Raw genomic sequence first — 19441 nt, 5'->3', positions numbered from 1 at the left:
TGTCCCTTCACTTTGTTCCCACTACACAACAAATCATTATATCTGACCCCTTGTGGCACCTGACTCCCATCTCCCACAAAAAAAACAGCAATTCTATATTTATTTCTTTTTATTCACTCTTCGGGATAGTTGTCATGTTTTCTTTATTATATGGATTGATACATTCACGTCAATACCAAACTTATACTGGCCTTTTTTATGTTTCAGTACTTTTGCACAAATATTTACTTTTTAAGTAAAACATATACGGTATATTTTTTGGATCACCATTTTTTGTTTTTTTCTTAGAGCTTTGTCAGTCTTTTTTTTGGTCGTAGGCATGAACAAAAAACATTAAATCTGTAATTGTTTCCCATTTTTTTTGCATTTTTTATGTTGCAAACATATGACAAGAAGCAATGATCAAATTCACCATTTTTTGTGCCCTGCCTGGCTGATAACAGAGAACAATGACAGGATTAAGGCTGGAGTCACACGCAACCATTAAAAAATCGGTCCGATTTTTACGCTACAAAATCGCACAAAGATTTCTTGTCCAGGGATCCGTCTGTCATCCGAATTTCCAGCGATGAACCGATTTTATTCGCATCTAAGCATCCAACTGACATCCAATGCCAATGCCTGATGCTCTTTCCTGTTGTCCTGGAGCAATCTTGCGATTTTATCGCAAGTCACACTTGTGGTCCGTTTGTTATCTGATTTTTCATCGCACCCATAGACTTGCATTGGCGAGTCCGATCCGAAAATCGGTGACAATCGCAGCATGCTGCGATTGTCTCGGTCCGAGGAAACGTTCCGAAAAAAAATCGGATGATGGGAGCTGCCCCATAGAATAACATTGGGATGAAGGAATGCGATTTTTTATCGCATTGCATTCGTCCGATTTTTTCGCTAGTGTGACTCCGGCCTAAGTGTCAATAACACAGCTAATGGTGACTTCACCTCTGCTGCCTCACAAAGTAGAGTGCAATGTCTAGGACGAGGCACAGATAAAGTGACAAAGATCTCACACTTCCTGACAAATCTGGTCTTCATAAAAATGGCGGCGGCCAGCCCTGGAGACAAATTCCTGACATTGGCATGAATGGTTCAGCCCTACCTGCAATGGACCGTCCCAACCTGGTGACGTCATATAAGCCTCGCCCAATCAGTTTCCACTTCCAGTTGTGTCGTTGTGACAGAACTTGCTGTTCGTTGACTGTCGGTTTCGGTCTCCGCTCCCCGCGGCATCATGTGAGTGTGTGAGGGGCCGAGTGACGGGCGGATGTACTGGGTGCACAGGGCCACAGGCGTCCGCTCCTATCGGCTCCACCCTTAACCCCATAGTGTCTGGCGCAAAGTTCTCCAACTTCCCTGTTGCCGTCGTTCAGTCTGTTTCTGCGTCTGTAATGACTTGTATCTGTTGGGGGAGGGGTCCTGCTTCTTCACCCCTGCCATATTGCAGATCTGGGGTAATTGGTGACTTGTGCTCCTTTACTGGAGAGTTAATGATGGGGTCGCCACAGCCTGGCAACGGGTCTTGCCCCCGATATGCCTTATGCTGAAGCCTTAAGACTTCTCGTCTCTGAGACTTGGTGGCTTTACACTACCCCATCCGATGCTCAGCATTGTGCTTGGTGATGTAAGGCTGCGTGCAGCTGCTCTGCCATGAAGCTCCTGGTGGGGGCGCAGTGTCTGTGCTGATGTTAGTCCCAGAGGAGATGTGGACTCATGGAGTCAGCAGAGCGTTGGTGACTTTTTCAGCATTTGTCCCCCCGCTCCTGTCACGTTACAGGGTCTCCACTTCTCAGTAATATCACTGACAGGTGATGGGTGCAGATTCAGGTGAAAGACATGTTCTGAATGAGCTTGTTACACCAGTGGCTCCGATTACATTCCATGAGCTCCTTACCCCCAACCATGGTGGGGGCTGGAGGTTATACCCCAGGGCGAGGTGGAAAAGCCCCTGACATCCAGATCAGGCTGACCGATAATGACAGCACATCTACAGGTTCTTTTAGTTTGGTGGTTAAAAAAATTGTATCGCTGTAATTGTCCTGATCCAAGAATCCTGTTACCTGTTCAGTTTTATTGCATAATGAATGTCATGAAGCCAAAACCCAGAGGGAAAAGGCAAATGTGCGGTTGTGGGTGTGTTGCATGTCGGCTGATGGGAAAACCTATGTTATGGGCATTGTTCCCTGGAGGGTGGTTAGGTTGGTAGGATTCATGGCCGCTCCTTCCCTGGTCAGCAGGCAGTGTCTCTGTAGTGTCAGTTATGGCTGGGGCAGGTAGACGTAGGCGTGCTCCACCCTTGGTTAGAAATACTGCGCGAGATCTGGTTGTGTCCCTGTGACCTGGTGAAACACTTTCTGCTAGCTTTGTGTGTAATAAGAGATGCCCTTTTACTTCTACTTGTGCAGCTGCACTGATATCTAGATAATGGGGGGGTGATTTGGTAGCTGGGCGGATCACACAACGCTTTGTTGTGGCCTCTGGTCACTTGTCGATATGGCTGTAGATGTCAGCTGCCTGCCTTACACTTGCCTGTGACTAGTGGGAGACTGCCAGAATGTAGTGTGTGCTTATTACCAGGCGTCCTTTGAGGGTGTGCAGTATAACCCCCCCACCATCACTGCTTATCCCTTGCTTGTGTATAAACCATAAGGGTATGTACACACGGTGTAGATTGGGCTCAGGAATTTCCTGAGCAGATTCTGCATCTCTTGGCAGAATCCGTAGGTCAAAATCCGCGCCTTTTTTTTTTCAGCTTTCTGTAATGAAATGGGGGTAGAAACGCAGCGGAATCCGCACAAAGAATTGACATGCTGCAGAAAATAAACCGCTGCGGATTCTGTGCAGAACTTTCCGCAGTATGTGCACAGCATTTTTTTTTTTTCCCCGTTGCTTGACATTGTATGGTCAAACCCTTGTGGATCCGCAACGTGTGCACGCAGCCTTAAAGTATGTGCATGCTCTTTATTTACTTTTTTTGCAGCAGCAGCAGAAAAAAATGTGCTGTAAATGCTAAGTGTTCATTTTCCCCTTCACCATCGATGTCTGATGAACTCCCTCTTCTGGTGAAGAAAGGTAGGGAGGCTGATTACCAAACACCTGATCTGGTAGATGACTGGGTAACAGGAAATTCTGACTGGATATAAGGCAGCCGACACCCTTCTGAGTCGCTGGTGATTTCTCTGCTGGATTCTTGGAGACCAGTCTGATTCCCAAAGATAAGTTCAATAGCAGAGCAAAAACTTAGTTTTGTTTACCTTGTTTTTTGGAGTTCAGCCATCCCCGGTCAGGGGTGTGCTGAGTTCCATTTTTGTCTCTGATCAGTTTGTCTCTTTGCTCTGTCTTGAGAATTTACCTGAGTGCTGATAGTCATTTTGAAGTCCTAGCGACTCCAGGGCCTGTTTTTCCTATCAGACGGTTGGGACATTTTTTGGTAGGGTTTTTTACAGATTGCAGACAGCAGCTTTTCTATCCTGTCCTTTTTAGTTAGCTTGGGCCCCATCGTTTGCTCAACCTATCTTTCTATCTGTGTTAGTGTTTTCATCTTGCTTCACCGTCATATGTTGGGGGCTGCCTATTGCTTTGGGGTCTGCTCTGGGGCAGTTTAGATTTCCCCTCTCTTTAGGCCTATTTAGGTCTCCGGCTGTGATTGAGGGGTCTAGGGCATTGTAGGAACCCCCCACGGCTACTGTTAGTTGTTGTGGATAGGATCAGGGGTCTGCAATCCGATAGCTACTAACCTCTCCGGTTTTCTGGCCTTAGCTTGTATTTTTGTTTTTTCCTCCTTCGGTGACTCATTCATAACAATCACGTAAAAAACCCTACCAAAAAATGTCCCAACCGTTTTCACTTCAAATTCCGCAGAGCCAAAAAACTGTGTGCACCTAGCCTTAGCACTATAAGCTGCGGCCACCGCCATCAGGGGCTTATCTGCAGCATTATGTAATGCTGTAGATAAGCCCCCCGATGTAACCTGAAAGAGAAGAAAAACAAGTTAGATTATACTCACTGGGGGGGTGGGTCCGGCGCCTCCCATCTTCATACGATGATGTCCTCCTCCTTACTTCTCCCTCGGCTCCTGTGCACGCGTACTTTATCTGCCCTGTAGAGGGCAGAGTAAAGTACTGCAGTGTGCAGGCGCCGGGAAAGGTCAGAGGTCAGGCGCCTGCGCACTGCAGTACTCTGCTCTCAACAGGGCAGATAAAATACGCGTATGCAGGAGCCGAGGGAGAAACAAGGAGGAGGATGGCATGAAGATGGGAGGCGCTGGACGGGACCACGACACCCATCAGACTGGACCGAATGCCGGAGTGAGTATAATCTAACTTTTTTTCTTTCAGGTTTCATCAGGGGCTTATCTACAGCATTACCGAATGCTGTAGATAAGCCCCTGATGGCGATGCTGGCAGCTGATGGGGCTACAATGGGGTGACAGATTCCCTTTAAACATTAGATGGTTACCTGCATATAAATGATGTAGGTGCAATACAGCACTCAGATCTGCAGGAGTACTAGAAGTGACAGGTCACGGGTCTGCTGGGGCGGCTCTTGGCACATGACAAGGAAGCTGGACCTGATCAGCCAGCAATGTGTAACAGAGGGGGAATACGGTATACAGCTTTCACTGACTGTATAGGGGCCATTTTTGGATGGCATTGAGGCTCACATTAACTTCCTCTTTAAAAGAGGTTCTGCAGCTGTTCATCGACTCTTAAGATGTTCTATACCCCATGTTCTGCAGCCTTATACTTGTCCTTGTTTCTCCTCCCAGCAATTCAGATAACTTGGCAGAATGAACCTTTATACACGGCAGCAGAGAGATCACATCCTGTCTTTAGTCTGACGCAGCATACAAATGCAGGGTGTACTTATTCCAGGACACAGCGTTTCCCTAAGAACTATGAATGGTTTCCAGGGAAATTCCTAGCAGGAAGTTGTACAAGGGATTTTGGCTGTGAATCATAAAGCTGATGTGCTGACATCTAGTGGTGACTTGTTGTATTGCCGTTAAAATATTTAGGCTGCGTTCACACTTCTCGTTTTTTCATGTTTTCGCGGTGTTTTTAACGCGCGATTTTGCCACGAAAGTGCAGAAAAACCGCATGCATTCCTATGGGATTCCGCAATGCTGTGCTAATGCTGTGGATTTTCTCGCGGCAGAATTGCATCGCGCAAAAATCCGTAGGAAGCTCATTATTTTGCGGAATCGTGTGGGTCTGCCCATATAGGAATGCATTGTTCTGCTTACTTTCCACATGTGGCAGTGCACACCATGCGAAAAGTAAGCAGAACATTTGCGGATGGTACCCACGGTTCAGAGGAGAGGAGTGTCCTCTGGGCTGTGGGTACCATATCCCTGTAAAAAATAGAATTAAAATAAAAAAAATCGGTTTATAGTCACCGTCCAATGTCCCGCGCAGCGTCCCCAAGCTTCAACGATACATGCGGCAGGTACCATTCCCAGTAATGCATCGCGATAATGACCTTTGCTGACGTCGCTGTCTCGCGATACTGTAGCGGTCTCGCGAGACCGCAACGTCATCCAAGGTCATTGCCGCAATGTATCACTGGGAATGGGACCTGCCGGAGCATCGCGGAGGCCTGGGGACACTGCGCGGGAAATCGGACAGTGACTATAACCCAATTTTTTTTTTTATTTTTAACATTAGATCTTTTTACTACTGAAGCTGCCTAGGCAGCCTCAATAGTAGAAACTTGGTCACACTCCTCAAACACTGTTTGAGGAGTGTGACCAACCTGTCAATCAGTTCTCCAAGCGATGCTACAGATCGCTTGGAAAACGCTAGTGTTCTGCAAGCTAATTACGCTTGCAACCTGCTTGTTTTTCTGCGGTAATTTAAAATGTGATTTTCCCGCGGAATGGAATTCTTGTGGGAGTTCCGCTACGTGTGAACTTAGCCTTAGGGTTGTACTTGGGGGGCACCATGGAAATGCCAGTTACGTGAAATTTTCAGAATATCCCAAGTAGTAAAAAAAAGTGGCTGTGGAGGATGACACCATGGAGTGAAAAACTGTGTGGATAGCATGTGTCTTCTATGGTATTTGCTCTGTTTTTCCCTTCTCCGGTGACAGCACCACCTGAGAGGGTATCTGCCCACCAGGACAGGAAACCTACTGAATAAAAAGGTGGTACCTCTCCTCCGCATCAGTTCGGTTTCCTGTCCTCGTGGGAACATGCGGATGAAGCGGTACTTACCCGGGAGGGTGTCCGGGAATGTAGCATGCCATCCACGGGTGAGGTATCGCTGACAGGGAGGTTGGAGCAGTGCCGTGCAGGCTGAGACCTCTTCTTGGGTAAATGTCTCCTAGCTGACATGGGTCCCAGGGCTTCACGTGCTGGGGGTTGCACCCCAGCGATGTGTGCCAGGACACTCTTCTGGGTCTGCACATGGCTGGGAAAGCTGGCGTGACCTGGAGCTGAGTGCGCCAGAAAGCGAGGCCGCCCAGGTCTGCACATGCGTGGGACACAGGAGGATATCGGCGTGTTCTGGTGACATAGCATGCCAGGGACTTCATTTGCCATCCGAGTCAGTGCAGGGCTAGAGGAATCCCTGCACACATATTTGAAACCGCAGACGAGGTGGGCGGGGCCACCCGATATTTAAAGTGAAGTGCCCAGCAAGACGGTGGCTTTTCCTGCAGCATCCGACTCATGGATGAGCCACAGCAGCAGTGTCTCCTGATGCTGCAGCAGCCACTACCACAATCTTCGCTGCAGTTGACACAGGAGCCTGTTCAGTGCTGACAGCAGCATCGGCAAGGGCGCAATGGCAGTCGTACAAGCAGCAGGACCAGCCTGAAGAGTGAGGCAGGTCACGAGCCCACCACCAGGGGGGAGACTTTCTTTGGAACCAGCTCAGCTTCCATCTCCGGTACCGTAGATCGATCAGGTGAATGATCTACGTGAAAGTGCATTGTATTAAAACAGGCCCCCTTTCTGTGTATTCCTTTACTAAGGAAGGCCCCTGAAATGTAGTTCCAAGCAGAATGAGGACTGTGCAAGGGGATCTACCCAGCACTTTTGCCCTCAGTGTATTCAGCAGACTGTTTCAGAAGAAACCCCTGGGTTTGCTAAAGACCTAAAAGCCATCATTAGATTGGAGGTCCAGGAATTCTTAAAACTCCTGATAGGACAAATAGAGGGGAAGTCAGAACCATGGTCGTCAGTCTGAAGGATCAGTAGAGTTCAAGGGGGAGAGTTTGAACCCGACGGAGTCATCCTCCTCTTCCCCTTTCAATGAGGACACGGGGCGGGTTTAGGCCCTGCTTTCCAGCGGAGGATACTGACAGGCTGGTTAGTGCAATAAGGTCCAAGCCAACCAAGACAGTTCAGGACATTGGGGGCTTGGGTCAAAGGAAGAGGCGTTCCTTTCTGGCTAATCAAAAACCTCAAGATGCTCATAAGGAGTGGAAAAGGCTGGAAAGGAAAGGGCCACTACCATCATCTTCGAAATGGAGCTATCCTTTTGATAAGAGGCAGGCATATGGGAAAAGACCCCAAAAATTGACGTCGCAGTTGCTAAAAAAAAAAAAAAAAAAATTTACATTGCCCTAGGGACTGTAAGGGGTTCCCTTTCACAAGAAGACAAAGGTCTTCCTAAAACAAGCCTTGGAGTCCTCAGTAGGCTCGTTAAAGCTGGCGATAGCAGCAACCTGCATGGCAAGATTAGCGATGGTGTGGCTACAGCAGCTTGGCGACCATCTAAGATACAACACCCCAAGAGAAAAGATCCTGGCTGAACTTCCACTGTTGCGGGGAGCAGCTTCCTTTTTGGCCGATGCCTTGGCCAACTGTTAGGTTAGCGGCAAGATCAGCAAACCTCTCCAATGCTACCCATAGAGCCCTATGGCTCAAAAGCTGGCTGGGAGAATCTGCAGTCCAAAACTAGGCTATTCTCTATCCTGTGTCAAGGGAAATATCTTTTTGGTCAAGCTCTGGATGATATTCTCAATAAGACACAGAAATAGAAAGGGTTCCCTAGTGTGTCCTGTCCTCAGTTTAAAAGTTCCTTTTGTAGGAGATGGTATAGCAGGAGTAGACCCTTCAAGAAACGGGGTGACTGGAGGGCTAAGAAACCGGAGAGCAATGGTTTCATGTTTGGGGTTTCCTCGACGAGGAGCAGAAAATCCTCTAAGTGATGGGCAGTCCCAGGTAGGAGGAAGGCTGTCCAACTTCCAAACTGCCTGAGGGAAAATCTCGGCCAATGCCTGGGTGCTCGGTATAATATCAGGGCTGAGACTAGAGTTCACATCCACTGCCAGACACAGCTTCAGGATCTCGTCCCCCAGATCCTGGAAATAACAGGCCCTGGAATCAGAAGTGTTGCTCCTACTTCAAAAGAGGGTGCTGATGGAGGTGCCCGTTCAGCAGCAGGGAAGGGGATTTTATTCTTGCCTGTTTCTGATAAGGAAGCCCAACCAGTTCAGGACTACTATCAGTCTGAAAGGCCTCAAGTTCCTGGTCTACAAACCATTCAAAATGGAGTCAATGAAGACAGCAATAAAGATTTTGTTCCTTGGATGTTACATGAGTGTCTTGTATTTAAAGGATGCATATTACCATGTCCCCATTAATCAGGAGACCAGCAATTCCTAATGGTATAGGTATATATAAACAGACAACTCAGACATTTCCAGTACAGGGCTTTGCCCTTTGATCTGTCCATGGCACTGACAATCTTCACCAAGATTGTTCTGGAGGTGACGGCACATTTATGGTAAAAGAACGTGTTAGTAGTGCCATATCTGGATTTTTTTTTTTTTTTGTGATCCACAGAACGCAAATGCAGTTCTCAACTAAATCACATCCGAACCACTATGTCCAAACTCGGGTGGATGATAAATATCAGAGTTGAGGCTGCAGCCTCTGAAGGTTCAATCCTTCTTGGGGCTTATTTTGAACTCTGAAAAGCACGTCTGTCTCCTATTAGAGGAAAAGAGAGACGGGGTTATAAGTTATAACCCTAGTGTAAGCAGTATTGACCAACCTGATCATGTCTCTAAGAAAAGCCATGTCCCTTCTAGGATCAATAACATCATACATTCCAGCAGTGCAGTGGGCCCAGTGTCATTCCAGGACCTTTCAGAAGGATGTCCTAGAGGGAGAAGGGAAGCTTGCTGGACACCTAGAGGGAAAGATTATGCTCTCACAGGAAGCAGTAGACTCCATGACCTCAGCCGGACAACCTTAAAACTGGGAATGGGAACTGGATCCATCTATCTTTCAACAGATTGTGAATCTTTGGGGGCAGCCAGAGACTTATTTGCCAACAGAACGACAAAGATCCTTTGTCCCTGAACCCAAGAAAGACCATACGCAGTAGATGCACTATGTAGATTCCTTGGGATTTCTGACTGGCTTATGCATTTTTCCCCATTAATGTTGATCCTGGCAGTTCGGAGGAAGATTCGGGTGGAAGGAGCAGATGTCTTCCTCATTGCTCTATTTTGGCCCAAGAGACCATGGTTAGATGAATAGGATGTCCTTGGCAGATCCCTGGAATTCCCCTGGACGTTCCAGGTCTCCTCAGACAAGGGACCAGTGTCGCATCATCAGAACTCAGGTCTACATTTGATGGCCTGGATTTTGAGAGGGTGCTGCTAACTGAGAGGGTTCTCTCGGCCTTGGTAGCTACTCTGATGCAGAGTAGGAAGCCTATAACTAGGCTATATAGCAGGATATGGGCTAAGTTTTTGACTTTTTCAGGGCAATCTGTTGGGGGTACGGTCCCAATCGGAAATATTCTTGAGTACCTTCAGGGGGGTATGGAGATGAGTCTGGCAACCAGCACCCTTAAGGTGCAGATATCTGCCTTAGGGCCCCTATACAACTATAACCTGGCAGCTGATGGGTGGTAAGGTTCATTAACGCATGGCAGGGGTCTAGGCCCATGACTGCTCCAAAAATGCCTCCGTGGTTTGTAAATTTAGTCCTGGAAGCCTTAACGAAATCGCCCTTTGAGCCCAAACATGAGGTACCAGATAAGATACTATCACTAAAAACGGTGATTCTAGTGGCCCTGACGTCTGTCAACAGGGTTAGTGATTTGCAGGCCCTATCTATTAATCATCCTTTTATGCAGGTATTAGATGATAGAGTTGTTTTGAGGCCAGATCCAGAGTATCTCCCCAAATTGGAGTCAAGGTAGTTCTTCCCTCCTTCTATAGAGAACCAAAGACAGCAGAGGAGCGCAAACTTCACACATTAGACATCAGGAGGGCCCTGATGCAGTACTTGGACTGAACTAGGCAATGGAGGAAGGCTGAGGCCTTATTTGTGTCATTCCAGGGAATCGGGAAGGGGTGTGGGGTTACAAGGGTGACCATAGCTAGATGAATAATTGGCGCCATTAGCTTGGCTTACATCTTCCGTAATAGGCCAGTTCCTGGAAATCTGAAAGCCCAGTCCACCAGGGCTTTGGCGACCTCCTGGGCTTAAAGAGCTGAGGTGTCCCATCAACAAGGTATGCAAGGCAACCACATGGTCTTTCCCTTCCACCTTCTATAGACACTATCACCTCAAACTGTCCTCCTCAGTTGACCTGTCCTTTGGGAGGAAGGTATTGCATGCAGTGATCCCTCCCTAGGGTGCTTTGATCTCTTTAAATTTCTCAGGTGGCGCTGTCATGGGAGAAGTGAAAAAAATCTTAGTTACTTACCAGTAACGGGATTTTGCAGAGCCCATGACAGCACCCTTATATTCCCTCCCCCGCTTTGTCACTTGTGGTGTGCACTTTTATGGATGTTAAGAAAAATGTATTTGATGGTTGTGTTACTGTCTGGAGGTCCTCTTGTGCTCTGGAACCAAACTGATGTGGAGGAGAGGTACTGCCTCTTTATTCAGTAGGTTTCCTGTCCTGGTGGGCGGATACCCTCTCTCAGGTGGTGCTGTCATGGGAAAAGGGAAAAACTATGGGAAAAGGCAAATACTATAGTGATGTCCCACCCTGGGACAAAGTAAAGTGAAAAAAAAGTGTAAAAACAATTTTAAAAAAATGCCAATTTAAAGAGAATTATTCCCCAATAAATTCATTTCTTTATGTAAATAAAAATGTACACATTTAGTATCGCCGCGTCTGTAACGACCCACCCTATAAAACTGTCCCACTAGTTAACCCCTTTAGTGAACCCCTTAAAAAATAAAACAATGGTTTATCATACTGCCGAGCAAAAATTGGAATAACACGCGATCGAAAAGATGGATATAAATAAACATGGTACCGCTGAAAATGTCATCTTGTCCTGCAAAAAACAAGCTACCATACAGCGTCATTAGTGAAAAAATAAGTTATAGCTCACAGAATAAAGCGATGCAAAATTATATTTTAGATAAGTGTTTTTATTGTACAAAAGCACCAAAACATAAAAAAATTATATAAATGAGGTATTGCTGTAATCGTACTGACCCAAAGAATAAATCTCCCTTATCAATTTTACCACAAACGGATCAGTATAAAGCCCCCCCCCAAAGAAATTCATGAATTGCTGGTTTTTGTTCATTTTGCCTCCCAAAAATCGCAATAAAAAGCAATAAAAGTCATGTGCCCAAAAATGGTACCAATAAAAACGTCAGCTCGTCCTGCAAAAAAGACCTAACATGATTCTGTGGCCAAAATATGGAAAAATTATAGCTCTCAAAATGTGGTGATGCAAAAACTATTTTTTTGCAATAAAAAGCATCTTTTTTTTTTTTTTTTTTAGCGTGTGACAGCTGCCAAACATAAAAACTCGCTATTATGGGTTAATCAAACCCCGCTTTATCACCCCCTTAGTTAGGGAAAAATAATAAAATTTAAAAAAGTGTTTATTTCCATTTTCTGGTTGGGGCTTGGTTTAGGGGTGTGTTGGGGTTAGGGTTGGAGTTAGAATTGGGGGGTTTCCACTGTTTAGGCACATCAGGAGCTCTCCAAATGCAACATGGCGTCGAATCTCAATTCCAGCCAATTCTGTGTTGAAAGTCAAACGGCGCTCCTTCCCTTCTGAGCTCTGCCTTGCGCCCAAACAGTGGTTGCCCCCCACATATGGGGTATCAGCGTACTCCGGACAAATTAAACAACTTTTGAGGTCCAATTTCTCCTGCTCCCTATGGGAAAACGAAAAAAAATTGGACCTGAATTTTTTTTTTTTTTTAAACAAAAAATTCCTGTGAAGCACCTGAAGGGTTAATAAACTTCTTGAATGTGGTTTTGAGCACCTTGCGGGGTGCATTTTTTTTTAGAATGGTGTCACTTTTGGGAATTTTCTATCATATAGACCCCTCAAAGTGACTTCAAATGTGGTGTGGTCCCCCCCCCAAAAAAAATGGTGTAAAAATGAGATCGCTGGTTAATTTTTAATCCTTATAACTTCCTAACAAAAAAAGTTGGTTCCAAAATTGTGCTGATGTAAAGTAAACATGTGGGAAATGTTTAAGTATTTTGTGTGCCATATCTCTGATTTAAGGGCATGAAAATTTAAAGTTGAAAAATTGAGAAATTTTCAAAACTTTCGCCAACTTTCCGTTTTTTCAGAAATAAACGCAAGATAAATGAATGAAATTTTACCTCTAACTTTAAGTACAATGTCACGAGAAAAATAATGTCAGAATCACCGGGATCCGTGGAAGCGTTCCAGAGTTATTACCTCATAAAGGGACAGTGGTCAGAATTGTAAAAATTGGCCCGGTCATGAACGTGCAAACCACCCTTGGGGGTAAAGGGGTAATTTGTTTTGTGTTTTTTGTTTTGGTTTTTTTCCTCCCCAGCCCCCATGGAATGTGAGTGGGGTTTTCTCTTCTCGCCAGTAGGTGTATTTCTCTGCTTGTCACTGGAGGGCAGTATCGCTCAATTCTTTTGCTCTATCTCAGAGCACACAATACCTGAAAGGGATCTTAAGAGTAGTTAAAGGTGTTTCCCACAAACAAAAGTTCATTTTAGTCAATAGATCTTGGCATAATAGTTTCCACAAGTAGTTGTGTTTTAAATAAAATGTTCTTGTGCTTTTTGGTGCCAAAACCTGATGAAGGTGAATCAGGTTGTTTTTTTTTTTTTTTTTTTTTTAATGAACTAAACTTTTATCAGCATGCACAAGAGACAAATGTACCTTGACAAAAACGCAGCAAACCCTGCTTCTTCAGTCACCTTCCACGACAGCTACATCGGAGGATGTCTTCCCCACCCTAATAGGGGACAGGAACACAAAGAAGTTAAATACCCTATGGGGCATGAAGAGGTCTACGATGGTGCTGCCGTGGCCGGCGATCGGGAGCACCCCACGTCCAGTACCAGCTGGAGATACATGTCAGATGCCGGGCAGCCGAGGTCGGAGGCCTTGCCCTCCTCCTCAGGTGGCTGCTCCCCTCTCCGCCTGCATGGTGGGACTCGGGACTCTCCCGCCTCTCCTGCGCCTCCTTCGCGGGTAAAGCGAGGCGGTGATGTGTGCGCCGGGGGCCTCCAGATAGCTCCCCGGCTTCCTCCTCCATACTGCTGGTTCCTGGGGGCTCACGCTGGCCGGGGGTGGCGTTCCTCCACTTCGGGCGTTACTGGGCTTTCCACTGGGGCGTGCGTCGTTTAGGGGCGTGCGTCACTTCCGGTCTGTCCCTATGCGTTCCATGGTGGAGCGCTTGCGCTGTGGGGGGGGCGTGTTACTCCTGGGACCAGCTGTCACATTCTGGGGCGTCCTCATGTGGTTCCCTCCATTGGGCCAAAGGGAGGAGGTGCACAAACAACGCTGGACCCTTGATCTTTTAAGGTCTGGGTGAGATCACCAGGTAAGACACCTGTCTGACACTGACTGTAGACGGTATGGACGGTGACAAGACCTCTGTCGGCGGAGCCCAGCGTACCCCCTCCTACTGTAAGTAGCAGGCGTCGGCCCTGGCTATCCAGCATTTATTTCCTAAAATGGCGTAGCATACCTCTCTCTATTATGGGTAGAAAAGGTCTCTGACCCTAAGAGGACCAGTCACAAGTGTAAAATGTGTGCTGCCAGACTCCCTCGACATACGGGGAAAGCTTTGCCCGTCCTGTACGGAGAGGTCCATCGCGCTGAGCAGCCCTCTCTCCTGGATAGCATCAAATCCCTCATAATACAGGAGGTTCACTCCTCCATGGCTCCCTTCTCCCAGACCGCCTCCCTCTAGGAGGAGGAAGAAAGCTCCAATAGAATCTGACTCACTCAGGTGAAATTCAGTCCTTGGATTCGGAGGACGCTCTGGAGATTGAGGGTTCTTCTTCCACGTCCACCTCTAAAACCAGGGAACAAAAAATATCACTTGGTTCTGAGAATATGGGTGAGCTAATCAGTATGGTTAAGAGCACCATAGGGGTGGAGGAGGAAGAAGTTAAATACACAATACAGGACGAGGTGTTGGGCTGAAGCCCAAAGAAGGTGTCCTGTACACGAGAAGGTACAGAATCTGATCCTCCATAAAGAGGCCTCCCTGAAAAAAAAAGCCTATCCCTTTGAGGGCTCCTCCCAGCTCAAAGATCCAATGGATCAACGAAACAAAGAAAAAACAAAATATATATAAATTTTTTTTTTTTTTTTTTTTTGAGCTTATCAAGGAAGTCCCGGGACACCTCTACAAATCTGCAAGAAGCTAATATAGCTTCCACATGCCCTGTCTCTGATTACGCACAGACTCAGTGCACCTCAGGGGAAAAGATACCTGACTCCCTACCCCTACTGCAGAGAGCAGCGAGGTTCCTAGCCGAAGCTTCCGCTGGCGGTTACTAAACAACTTGAGACCAGGACGGAAGACCAGCCTGCAATTCGCAGGTCTCAGGTAATTCCTTAATGCACTGTCCCTTCTAGGCTGAGCGTGACTGCTCTAGTCAGGTCCAGATAGCCGCAAAATCGGCTGTACTTTCTAACTCCTCTAGAGGAGTGCCCTGGTTAAAATCCTAAGGAAGGCGACTTGTCTCCAAATGGTGCGCCGTCCCCTTCCAGGGCCACTATGTGTTCAAGCCTGTCCTGGATAACATCCTGGACAAGGCTTCAGACAAAAGGATTTCTTCTGGAACATAGAAATACTAGGAGATGGATTTTTTGTCCCTCTCGTGACCAAACCTCTGTCAACAGCTATTCTAAGCTGAATTTGCATGCCCTCGTCAGATCACAGCCACTAAGCAGCTTGAGGCTGGGCCAGTACCGGCATGAGAGGCTGGGCCAGTACCGGCATGAGAGACTGGCTGGGAATCCCTGGTCCTGTTGACATACTCAGTAAGAGTATAGGGGGGCAAGGGCAGGAACATCCTTGTCCCTAACCATCAGCAGACCCCAGATAAGCAATGACGCCCGGTTGAGGGTCGTCTCGCTCTTTTTTTTTTTCACCCGCGGGCAGTCCATCTCCACAAATCAGTGGGTCCTCCGTACCATACGAGATGGACTAAAAATTGGGTACGAGAGTCCTTCCCTGTAATGCTTAGGGGTAACCTCCCTACAGCTTCCACACCTTCAGGGCTCCTTACCAAGAGATCTGCTCCGGTAGAACGCGTGGGTGCCAAAGCGGGAGAAGGACACTGCCATTACGCACTTCCCTTCCTGGTGACGAAGCCATCAGAGAAAAAACGAATCATCATAAACCTGAAGCCATTAAACGATTTGGTCCGGTACAGGCAATTCAAAATGGAGTCAATCAGGGGCAGTCCCGCTCATCGGACAGAACTGGGTAATGGCAACAGCAGATCTGAAGGGTGCATATTACCATGTGCCAATCCATCCGACCATATATCTCTCCAAGATCATGGCGGAAGCAGTGATTTTCATCCGGCGCCAGGGGATAGGCGTTATCCCATATCTGGACGACTTCCTCCTCACTGTACCATCCATCTCATGTCAGAAGATGGACATAGGAAAGACCCCGGGGATATTAAGATCCCTGGGTTGGATACTGAACCTGGTCTATCCCTCCATGAGAAGGAAGCTTCTGGGAGTTCTCTGACTCAAGGGGAAAGACATTCTTCCTACCTAAGGTTTGTCAGGTCAACCTGGTCCACAAAAGAACTTGGTTCAGGGACCAGCGGGCACTGACCCTCAGTCAATGTATGCTCTTGGATCTCTGACCACATGCACCCAGGTGGTTTCTTGGGCTAGGGCCCACACCCAAATTCTACAAAGCCACGTGCTTTTACGTTCCAGGATCTGTCTGACCTACACGGCGACAAATTCCATTGTCCTGAAGGATTCCCCTCCCTGGTCAGGTTAAACCGGCCCTGAGGTGGTGGTTGAACTACCAAAATCTTCAGAAGGGAGTCAGCCGGGTTCAGCTTCCGCTGAAAACACTCCGCTCAGATGCCAGCCAACAAGGCTGGGGCGCAGTTGTAGAGAGATTCTATTTTCAGGGGTGATGGCTGCTGAGAATCAGCACCAGTTCCTCCATTCTGAGAGAACTGAAGGCGGCAGGTAAAGCGCTAAAAAACGTCATCGCTAATCCAAAATCGCCACGTCTGCATCTACTCAGGCCACTGTGGTCATGTTGTCCATCTCCAGCCAAGGGGGTATGAAGTATGCCGACCTGAAGGCAATAGCAGCAAGGATCTTCTCCTGGTCAGTGCGCCTGAAAGGATCAGACAACACCCAGGCAGATTTCCTCAGTCGAGAAGACGTTCATCCGGAGGACTGGCGCTTGGACCAGACAGTATTCTTGTCCCTAGCCTCAAGATGGGGCGGAGGGGGACCTAATCGCCAACAGGCAAAATGCGAAGATGGGGGTATTCGTCTCCCTCAACCACATGGACGGAGTGCAAGGAATAGATGCCCTTCACCCAATGGGATTCCAACCTTGCATATGCCTGCCCACCCATACCGACACGGGCAAAAAACATTTCAGGAGGTCCAGACCGACCGAGTTCCCACAATACTAATAACCCCTCTGTGGCCCGGAAGAAGTTGGTACAGTGCCCTACTTGCCATGGCCCAGGAAGGCCTTCGCTTCTACCCCAAAAGGGCGACCTCCTTCACCAAGGTCCTCTGCTACACCGGACGTAGGCAAATGGAACCTGGGAGCATGGCTATTGAGGCCGAATTCCTAAGAGCTGAATGGCTCTCGGATAGGGTAATCCAAACCCTTCAGGAAAGCCAATAACCAAGGCCATCTATGCCAAGGTCTGGGAAAAGGTTTACGCCCTGGTGCTCTCCAGGCACCCCTGATCCCTTCCATCCCAGTGCAGCACAGACCCTAGACGTTTACAAAAGGTCTAGAACAGGGCCTTATCCCCAGCACACTAAAGGTATAATTATAAGCTCTTGGCACCTTTTTTGATCTTGACCTGGCCAGCCACCGCTGGATCAAACGATTTTATGGCTTCGGCAACCAGGATTCGTTCTAAACTCCACAGTCAGGGGCCTCCTTGGGATCTCAACACCGTGCTCAACACCCTAACTTAATATCCATTTGAGTCTCTAGATTCCATGACCATGAAAACCTAACCCTTTAACCGTCCTCTTAGTCGCAATTACTGCGGCTACACGTATAGGAGAATTGCAGGCCCTGTCAATTCAAGAAGCTTACCTTGCACTCATTGCAGATATTATCTTGAGATTAGATCACGCCTTTCTAATCAAACTTTCATAGGGATCAGGACATTGTACTGTCCTCATTCGGCCCAAGCTCTTCCAACCCTAAGAAAGAGACCTTCCCCACACGCGACATTTGCAGAGTGGTCTTGTCTACTGACAATAGAGGGAAGCCTAGTGGATTCACCAGCATTTATTCATCCAGTTCTCAGGACGAAATAAGGGCAAGAAGGCGTCAAAGAACACGATCGCGAATTGGATCACACTCTGCCTGACCTACGCATCACAGAAGCTGGCTCCACCTGCCTCACTGAGGGCACATGCTACCTGTGCGATAGCAACATCATGGGCAGAAAGGGGGAATGCTTTGACAGAGCGGATATGCAGAACCGCCACCTGGCCGTCCATCCACACGTTCACCAGGCGTTACAGGCTAAATTTCAATGGGAATTTAACATTTGGCAGACGAGTGCTGCAGGCAGTGATCCCCCTAGAGAAGTTAACTGTTGGTATTACGCCGATGTAGCTGTCGTGGAAGGGGACTGGAGAAAATAGAATTAGACTTACCGGTAATTCGGTTTCTAGGAACCTTCCACGACAGCACTAATTTCCCTCCCTGTCTGATTTTCTTATTGGATGATTCCTGCAATTTGGTGGTAACTATTCATACTGGTTTCCAGGAAAACACTGGTGGTTGCAGGAAGGGGAGGGGGATTTAACCTCTGTGTTCCTGTCCCCTATTAGGGCGGGGAAGACATCCTCCGATGTAGCTGTCGTGGAAGGTTCCTAGAAACCGAATTACCGGTAAGTCTAATTCTATTTTTTGACGTTGCTTCTTTACTGCCATGAGAGCAGGTTTTGCCTGCAAAAAAAAGTGCAACATGTGAACATAGCCTAAGAGTATACAGGCTATGGGGCAGCACGGTGGCTCAGTGATTAGCGTCCTGGGTTCAAATCCCACCAAGGACATCTGCAAGGAGTTTGTATGTTCTCCCTGTGTTTGCGTGGGTTTCCTCCGGGTACTCCAGTTCCCTCCCACATTCCAAAAACATACTGATAGGGAATTTAGATTGTGAGCCCCATCAGGGACAGTGATGATAATGTGTGCAAAACTGTAAAGCGCTGCGGAATGTTAGCGCTATATAAAAATAAAGATTTATTTATTTATACAGACAGGAGCTGTGGTATGATCAGACCATGTTCCTGTACGGTCAGACACAGCCTTTACACAGTACACAGCAGGGGCACTTTTATAAGATTATCTCCGCACAGGAACATTTTATTTACACACATCCATTTGTGGAACTTATTATTATTCAAAGATTAAAATGAACTTTTGTTTTTGGGGAAAGCCCCTTTAACCCCGTATTCTCAGTCAAGTTATAAATCTGGTTACATAAGACCTCTGCTCAGCCGTTCTAGTGATGGATATTGTCATGTTTCGCACTAGGGCTGAACTGCCCCATGGATACGTGAGATTATCTTGTAGTGGAAGATGGTCCCATTTGGAGATGTATTTGTAGTCCCTCTCATCATTAGGGTCTGTCTTATGATTCCTCACAAATAACCTATTCCATAGTGCTACGATTTCTGGTGTCATCCTCCTCCATACATATTCTGTGTAGATGGAGGGTGGCCCTCAGGATCTAACCTTCCACTGGCCCAAAATAACCGGAGACACACGTGGTTACTGACAGCAGTTTCAGCCCTAACTGACATCAAGAAATGACTTTTATACATGATATTTTTTTTTTTTTCCCAACTGGTTTCTATAAGACAATAAGTCAAGCAAAAAAATACAGCTAATGTAATAGGACAGTCAGTGGTGTAGTCCAAGGACGTCCTAGCACAAGCAATTATAAGAAATTTCCCCCATGGAAATACAGTACAAATGGAAAGAGAGAACTCTAAAGGGATTATTATATGAAGA

General features: G+C 47.1%; 1 protein-coding gene across 1 annotated transcript in view; it reads left to right on the top strand.

Annotated features, from left to right (window-relative positions):
* Positions 1-1095: 1095 nt before the first annotated feature.
* VAMP3 (vesicle associated membrane protein 3) overlaps positions 1096-19441 on the top strand; it is a 35778-nt gene continuing 17432 nt past the window's right edge. The window contains exon 1 of the mRNA XM_073561722.1: positions 1096-1233. Within this exon, the coding sequence (XP_073417823.1) occupies positions 1232-1233 (2 nt within the window). The 5' untranslated portion in view covers positions 1096-1231. The remainder of the gene's footprint in view (positions 1234-19441) is intronic.

The sequence above is a fragment of the Dendrobates tinctorius genome, unplaced genomic scaffold, assembly GCF_039654945.1.
Source record: "Dendrobates tinctorius isolate UK_male_01 unplaced genomic scaffold, ASM3965494v1 ptg000326l, whole genome shotgun sequence".
NCBI classification, from domain to species: Eukaryota; Metazoa; Chordata; class Amphibia; order Anura; family Dendrobatidae; genus Dendrobates; species Dendrobates tinctorius.
The sequence above is the reverse complement of the archived record's forward strand: the minus strand, read 5'-3'. Positions and strand labels throughout refer to the sequence as shown.